This window comes from Epinephelus fuscoguttatus, linkage group LG12 (genome assembly GCF_011397635.1).
Source record: "Epinephelus fuscoguttatus linkage group LG12, E.fuscoguttatus.final_Chr_v1".
Lineage (NCBI taxonomy): Eukaryota > Metazoa > Chordata > Actinopteri > Perciformes > Serranidae > Epinephelus > Epinephelus fuscoguttatus.
This window is the reverse complement of record NC_064763.1, coordinates 31,061,044-31,069,229: the sequence shown is the minus strand read 5'-3', so window position 1 is coordinate 31,069,229 and position 8,186 is coordinate 31,061,044. Positions and strand designations below refer to the sequence as shown.

The 8,186-nt window shown below is 39.0% G+C and overlaps 1 protein-coding gene across 1 annotated transcript in view; it reads left to right on the top strand.

The window, feature by feature from the left end:
* Positions 1–84: 84 nt before the first annotated feature.
* The window catches only part of LOC125898653 (major antigen-like), a 39,799-nt gene continuing 31,697 nt past the window's right edge, over positions 85–8,186 (top strand). Inside the window, exons 1-2 of the mRNA XM_049592484.1 lie at positions 85–350; positions 714–776. Coding sequence (XP_049448441.1) covers positions 95–350; positions 714–776 — 319 coding nt within the window. The 5' untranslated portion in view covers positions 85–94. The remainder of the gene's footprint in view (positions 351–713; positions 777–8,186) is intronic.

The following is an 8,186-nucleotide window of genomic DNA, read 5'->3' as shown; positions in this document are numbered from 1 at the left end:
GTTTTTCCCATTGGTTCAGCCAGCTGAAGTTTGGAGACTACATAAGACAGGTCGACTCTACCACTGTACCTTTGTGAAGACGTGTAAGTGGACAATGAGGGTTGTTGTTGGTTTGCTGTTGTTGCTGCTGGCTCTGTGTGGGTCAGGGGCTCAGGGGGAGGGTGGAGGCCTCGGACAGGTGGGTGAGATCAGCGAGTTTCAGGAGACAGCCCCAAGAGATGCAGCTGAGGAATCGGCTGAGTCAACAACAAAGCAAACCACCCCTGACATCTGGGCGGAGGTGAGGGCACTGAGAGACATGGTGGTGGAGCTCAAGGTGTTCGTGCAGATGCTGCAGAGAGAGAACTCTGGTAAAGACTGGGTACTTTTCCTGTTGATTGTTAATAATGTTGTCTTTGAAGAGTTTGATGTGTGATCTTGTCATGGATATTTACAGTAGTTTGAGTACTAGTTCAACAGATTGTGCATGTTAACAGTTTATTCTGCTCTGTAATTCACTGTCACTGCATTAACTCCAGACTTACAGACCAGACTGAGCAGCAGTGAGAGTGAACTCTGATGATGATTGTGTGAGCTCAAGAAAAAATCCTTAAAAATCTACAGTATATGTTATGGATAGGATAATTTATTAACATTTCATGAAAAACACAACAGAGCTCATTGTGGTATTATGGTACTGTCATAAACAAAACTCTAATTCCTCTGTTTTTCAGACCAAGAGACTAGACTGACTGCCACTGAGAGCAAAACAACTAACCTAGAAAAAGAGAATGCAGGTATTTCACTGATAAACATCATAGTTTATTAAGTTTCATGGCTTGTTATTTTCTACTACTACCAGTGGTTAGGGTAAGGGCATCAGCCAGTGGTGATAATGAATTAAAATGAAGGATCCAGTGAAGGAACTGTGAGTCATGGCTGGACTAAGCTGTTAGTGGGGGCAAAAAATTAGTTTGGCTATCTTAATGACTAAAATAATTATGCAGCGACCCTCTACAGAACATGGTCATTTAATAATGTGTTATAGTGTTGGTAAATTCTTAAAAAATATATATTATATAAGTGACTCAGAGTCCAGGGTGACGTCAGCAGCTCTGTAGGCTGTACTTGAAGTAATTCTTCTGACTTTGGTGTGTTCATGAACTTAAGTTATAATGTGGAAACAAAAGGTTAGAAAGATGATGTGTTGTTCTTTATTGCTCAGAGCATTTAAACAGCATGTTTATAACAGATGGAAACTTATATTATTGATTTTATCCCAGGCGTGTTCTGCACCAGCACAATCCCTACTGATATATTGCTTCATGTGACTTGTTATCAGGGTTAATGCTAATAAATATCTTTTATTACTCATTAAGCTCAGTTTATGTGGACAGCAGCAAAGGGCTACAAGCTAATACCATATTACAAATAATGTGAGAGTGAAAAAATCATATGCAATATGTGAATTAATAAAAACTTTCTTACCATCAACCAATCATTTAATTTGGTCTGTCAGATTTCTGTGTAATATGACGCCAACTCTTCAACTCATACACCAACATTTTCTTTGAGCTGATGTTCCAACTTGGTGTTCACGTGAATTTTCCCAGTTGGGAGCTCATTTTTCCGATTATTACAACGCCAAATGAATGCAGGGTAAAACACAATGGACCTCTTAAATGCTATCATCAGCTAACATTATGTTAGCACACTAATATTTACTGATTACCATTAAACACAAAGTATAGTTTAGGCTGATGAGAATGATATTAGATTTGGTCAAAAAACAAAATTTTGACTAATGACGGCACAAGATTAAAAGGTTAAGAGATCACCAAAGTGATTCCAGTTCATCCTGAGGTGCTAGAAGAAAAAGACCATGAATGTTTGTACTAAAGTTACTGGCATTGCATTTAATATTTTAACATAGATGACAGCCATCTTACATGGTCAAAAAATCCCCCCCACCTTTCTAGGTTGCTGACAAAACTGAACCAAACCTATTATGTGTCAGATGAGAACTGAATTGTATGTGTCCTTTTCTTTTTAATAGTCTTATCAGTTGTTTTGGGCGGCATGGTTTAATTTTGTCATGAACATTTTCAGTATAGTTCATTTTTGAGAATTGGGTCAAAAGATGACATGAGGGTCAGGATACTGTATATAACTTGTTGTGCATGTTAACAGTCTGCTCTGCTCTGTAATTCACTGTCACTGCATTAACTCCAGACTTACAGACCAGACTGAGCAGCAGTAAGAGAGAACTTCTCCTCAGCAAGTCCAGGATTGACCAGCTGGAGAGAACAAATGCAGGTGATGATTGTAACGTTTTATTCACTGCACACACACACACACACACACACACACACACACACACACACACACACACACACACACAATTTTGATTACATAATTTACATTTTTGTGTTAACAGGGAGACCAAAGGTGGCCTTTTACACAGCTCTGACTGATGCAGGATATATTGGACCACAAAACACAGACATCACACTGAAATACAGCAAAGTCTTCACCAACATTGGCAATGCTTACAATCCAGCTACAGGTAATATACTGCAGGTCACATCATCATGTGTGCTCATGTTAATTTACAATACATAAAGTAATTGTTACTGTATTTCATGTTCTACTCTTACTCTGCAGGTTTCTTCACAGCACCAGTCAAAGGGGTCTACTATCTCCAGTTCACTGTGTGTGGTAACCACACAGGTCTCATGGGTGTGTATGTGTACAAGAACAACCAGCGGATCATGTTTAATGTCGAGTGGAAGGAAGATGCACATTATAAGTACTTCACTAACTCTGCTGTCTTGGAGCTGATGGCAGGAGATAATATTCGCCTGGTTCTCCCATCAACCTTTGTTATCTATGATGATGTAGATAACCACAGCACCTTCAGTGGCTCTCTTCTCTTCACACTGTAACGATGTTGTTCAGGCTGATGTGTGATTGATTTATCACAGAGTCTGTTGTTCATCAGAAACTGCTGCCTCCAAGACAAACATCTGTACATTTACTGCATGTATCAAATATTGTGATTCTGAATCTGACTTCCCTCTTGTGTCATCACATGAAAACAACATTCAAATAAATCAAAGACTCATCGCAGTTTTGTTCATTATCACTGAGTTTAGATCTTCATATAGAAACTTTACATGAGACAATTCCATCAACTTTTTGATTCGAATGTGGCTCAAACTACACTATAAAGCCTGAGTGAGGTTTCATTTATACACTCCATGAGCCATATTAACACAAGCTAGGATGCGGGCTGGTAAATGAAAGACAGAATCTACAGTCAGGTCCATAATTATTTGGACAATGATACAGTTGTCATCATTTTGGCTCTGTACACCACCACAATGGGTTTTAAATGAAACAATGAATACCTGCTGAAAGTGCAGACTCTCAGCTTTCATTTAAGGCTTTTTTCAAAAATGTAGTATGAACCATGTAGGAATGACAACCATTTCTTCACACAGTCCCCCAACTTTAAGGGCTCATAAGTATTTGGACAAACTAACATAATCATCAATTAAACAGTCAGTTTTAATACTTGGTTGCAAATCCTTTACAGTCAATGACTGCCTGAAGTGTTGGACACATAGGCATCACCACATGCTGGGTTTCTTCCCTGGTGATGCTCTGCCAGCCCTTTACTGCAGCCGTCTGCACTTCCTGCTTGTGTTTTGGGTGTTTTGCCCTCAGTTTTGGCTTCAGCAAGAGAAACGCATGCTCAATTGGATTCAGGTCAGATGATATCACTTGGCCATTGCAGAACATTCCACTTCTTTGCCTTAAAAATGTCTTTGGTTGCTTTTGCAGTATGCTTCAGGTCATTGTCCATCTGCACTGTGAAGCATCGTCCAATGAGTTTTGAAGCATTTAGTTGAATCTGAGCAGACAATGGTGCCCCAAACACTTCAGCTTTCATCCTGCTGCTCTTGTAAGCAAGACAAGACTTCACTAGAATAAATACAGAGGGTTTATCACAAGATGCAAACCATTGGTTAGCCTTAAAAATGGAAGGCCAGATTAGAGTTTGTCAAAAATCATCTAAAAAGCCTGTACAGTTGTGGAACAGCATATTATGGATAGATAAAACAAAGATCAACTACCAGAATGATGGGAAGAGAAGAGAAGGAAGAAGGGAAGGAACTGCTCATGATCCAAAGCACACCACCTCATCAGTGAAGCATGGTGGTGGTACTGTTATGTCATGGCCATGTATGGCTGCCAGTGGAACTGGTTCTCTTGTATTTATTGATGATGTGACTGCTGACAAGAGCAGCAGGATGAAAGCTGAAGTGTTTGGGGCACCATTATCTGCTCAGATTCAACCAAATGCTTCAAAACTCATTGGACGATGCTTCACAGTGCAGATGGACATTGACCTGAAGCATACTGCAAAAGCAACCAAAGACATTTTTAAGGCAAAGAAGTGGAATGTTCTGCAATGGCCAAGTCATATCATCTGACCTGAATCCAACTGAGCATGCGTTTCTCTTGCTGAAGCCAAAACTGAGGGCAAAACACCCAAAACACAAGCAGGAAGTGCAGACGGCTGCAGTAAAGGGCTGGCAGAGCATCACCAGGGAAGAAACCCAGCATGTGGTGATGCCTATGTGTCCAACACTTCAGGCAGTCATTGACTGTAAAGGATTTGCAACCAAGTATTAAAACTGACTGTTTAATTGATGATTATGTTAGTTTGTCCAAATACTTATGAGCCCTTAAAATTGGGGGACTGTGTGAAGAAATGGTTGTAATTCCTACATGGTTCATACTACATTTTTGAAAAAAGCCTTAAATGAAAGCTGAGAGTCTGCACTTTCAGCAGGTATTCATTGTTTCATTTAAAACCCATTGTGGTGGTGTACAGACCCAAAATGATGACAACTGTATCATTGTCCAAATAATTATGGACCTGACTGTATGTCCGTAAATGAAATGTCACCATCTGTGCAGTGTAGACAGAAGAAAACAGGGTATATCAAACAAAATTACTTTGTACATGAAGTTGTTGGTCACTGATTTATATCCGATATTTTTCTGTACATTCTACAGGTTTTGGAATGCTGTTTTCTTTTTTTAAAAAAAAACCAACCTAAAATATCTATCTGTGTCCTCTCGAGGCCTCTCATTAAAGCCAATTCTGCATTCAGGGATAAAAAATCTGCCTATGTGCTCTGTTTCTAACAACAAAATGTTAAGTTCTGGTATTCATTTTCCTATTTTCAAAGTGATAAGAATGCCGTTGTTGATCACAAATGTCAGCACCACTGGTAGTAAAGTAACGTAGTGGTTAGCATTGTCGCCTCATATGTCAACTCTGTGATAGTCCTGTCCAGGGTGTACCCACCTCTCGCCTAATGTCAACTGGGATGGGCCACAGCCCTCCCGCGACCCCCAACAGGATAAGCTGTTACAGAAAATTAATGAATTATAAGTAACAGTCCTGAAGATCTTACTCAAGGGATAGGATCAATCAATCAATCAATTTTATTCATAAAACCAAATATCACAAATCACAATTTGCCTCACAGGGCTTTACAGCATACGACATCCCTCTGTCCTTTGGACCCTCACAGCAGATAAGGAAAAACTCCCCCCATAAAACCTTTTAACAGGGGGGAAAGGTAGAAACCTTAGGAAGAGCAACTGAGGAGGGATCCCTCTTCCAGGACGGACAGACGTGCAATGGATGTCGTACAGAACAGAGCAACATTATAAATTTGCAGTAATCCATAGCTTACAACCCAGCAGGTCTCTCAGATCCTCCTCCTCAATCAGCCTCACTGTCCCTCCAGCACGCCTGACCACCATGGGGTCCACAGCCTTCAGCTGCTCGGCCCCCCGCCTCTGGAACTCCCTCCCACCTGATACCCGAAATATTCAATCCCTGGACACTTTCAAATCCAACATCAAAATCTGTTTAAACAAGCCCATCACTGCTAAATGTCATTGCCTGCTGCTAACTTTTTTAAATGTTTTATAATTGCTGCCGTGATTTTTGATTTTTTATGCTCTATGTACAGTGACCTTGAGTGTCTTGAAAGGCGCTGATAAATAAAATGTATTATCATTATTATTATTATTATTATTATTATTATTACAACAACATTAGGAAAAAGGACAAGGAAAAGGACAGAATCACTACCAGCTAAATGTACTAAAATTTTAAAAGTAGGCCTACTCATTCAACAGAAAAATAGTCCTTGGGAGTCTTGCAGTAATATATGATTGGATTGTCGTGCTGATACATTAAAGGGGAGCAGCACCTAAATTATGAATTCAGTCATTTTTGTGGCACCCTGGACACTCTGTTAGTTCAGTTTCAGATTATGTCCTGATTTATTTCTTTATTAGTTATTGGAAGTAACTTGCCCCCCTCCACCATTATTTTTCTTATTAATAGTTTAAAACGCTGCGTGTCACTATCAAAAACATACTTACTTCACCTGAAGTAATTGTAGGGCGGCACCTGTTTTCGCGACAGATTGGCTGTGTAATGTGCCTGAGTAGCGCTGTAACCCTGACGTAGCAGTAAGCAAGTTTAGTGGTTAAACATTAGACAGTCAAGACAGCAGCACAGAGAGCCCACACTCATCCAAGACTGTTTTCCTGTTCTATTGGCAGGTGAGCAAAGCGCCTTACAAATTTATGTTAAGTTTGTCCTTAAGTTGTGGTGCCATATCTTTATGTTTACAGTGTGCTTAATGTAACGTAATAAATAAGGCAGCTAATGGTTGCTAGCCTCAGCTGCTAACACAGGCATGTCGTGCCCACCATAGCTGTCGGCTGAGCGTAAACACTAGTTAATTGCGTCGGAAAGTAATGCTAGTGGTCTTATCTTGTACTTGTATTGTTTATTGTGTGAATAAATATCACATTCAGAGATTTGTAAACATGAAGCAGCAGATATAAGCAGCTACTATGGGCAGTTTTGTTGCATACAAGTGTATGCACATAACTAAAAATAAAGAGTTTGTGAGTATGTAGGCTGTAAATGTTATGTGTGTTTAATACTGATTTAACTGTAGGACAGTAATTCTTATGCTGTTTGTTACTGTATTGTTTTTGGCTGCAATCCTGACATAAGAGGAAGCAAGCTCAGAGCTGATACTGCTGTCCAGTAAAATCACTGGCACCTGGATGTAAATTATGTCATTGTACACGTGTAACACTTTCAAGGCCTGAACGTTGCATCAGTGTTTGTGAACAGGAGCTCTCTCTCTCAAAGCCAGAAACCAGAGAAGTGAGTCTCAAACCTGTGATGTCAAGTCTAGACAATGAATGGGAGACTAATTTTGTGGACCCACGCGCTCTATGAAAAAAAAAAAAAAAAAAATCCCCTGGTTCAACTTAAAAAATTGAAGTTAACAGTTTGCATGCATCTTTTTAAGTAGCTCCAACTCTGGCAGTAATGAGTCAGTTCGATGAGGCTTTTGTAATCTGACAAACTCAATTAGTTTAGTGCGACCAACATGATTTGCTTTGAACTCAAAAAGCTTTATTTAGTTGAACCAGCTGAATATTTATCCAAAAGCTGTGGTGATATTTAGTGGTCTAATTAATTTTTTAAAAAGATATTCTATTATTTTAAGTCAGTCCTACTGAAAAATGTTTTTGATGTTGACCAACTTTTTTTAATATCAACTGACTAAAATACTTGAATGTAACAAAGATAATTTTTATGCTAAAAACTTCTTTATTTTAAGCATTATCCACTAACTCTATGAATCATTTTTTAAAGACCTTAACCCATATGTTTTGTTTGTAAACTGGTGACATGGAAAGACTGCAGCCTCCCAGAAACAAGGTGTTGATTTCCAACTGCAGTTTTCCTCTCTCTGTGTGCATTATGCATGTTTAAGTTTATTTTTTTTATTAATCCCCCTGAGGAGAAATTGTTGTTCTCCACATGTCTGCGTAGGTTTACTCTGGGTGCCCTGGTTTCCTCTCATACTCCAAACACACGCAGGTCAGGTAACATCATTATATTGTAAATAAGAATAATTAAATATAAATGAAAAATCATGTTAATCATCAGTCAATCATATGTGTTGGTATCTGTTGTTGTGAGTACAGAGATAATATAAGCACTCACTCACAGGATTAAAAAAACATACTTTACAACAGTTTTCCGGTCTTGCATGTATAAAACAAAATGTGGAAAACAAAAC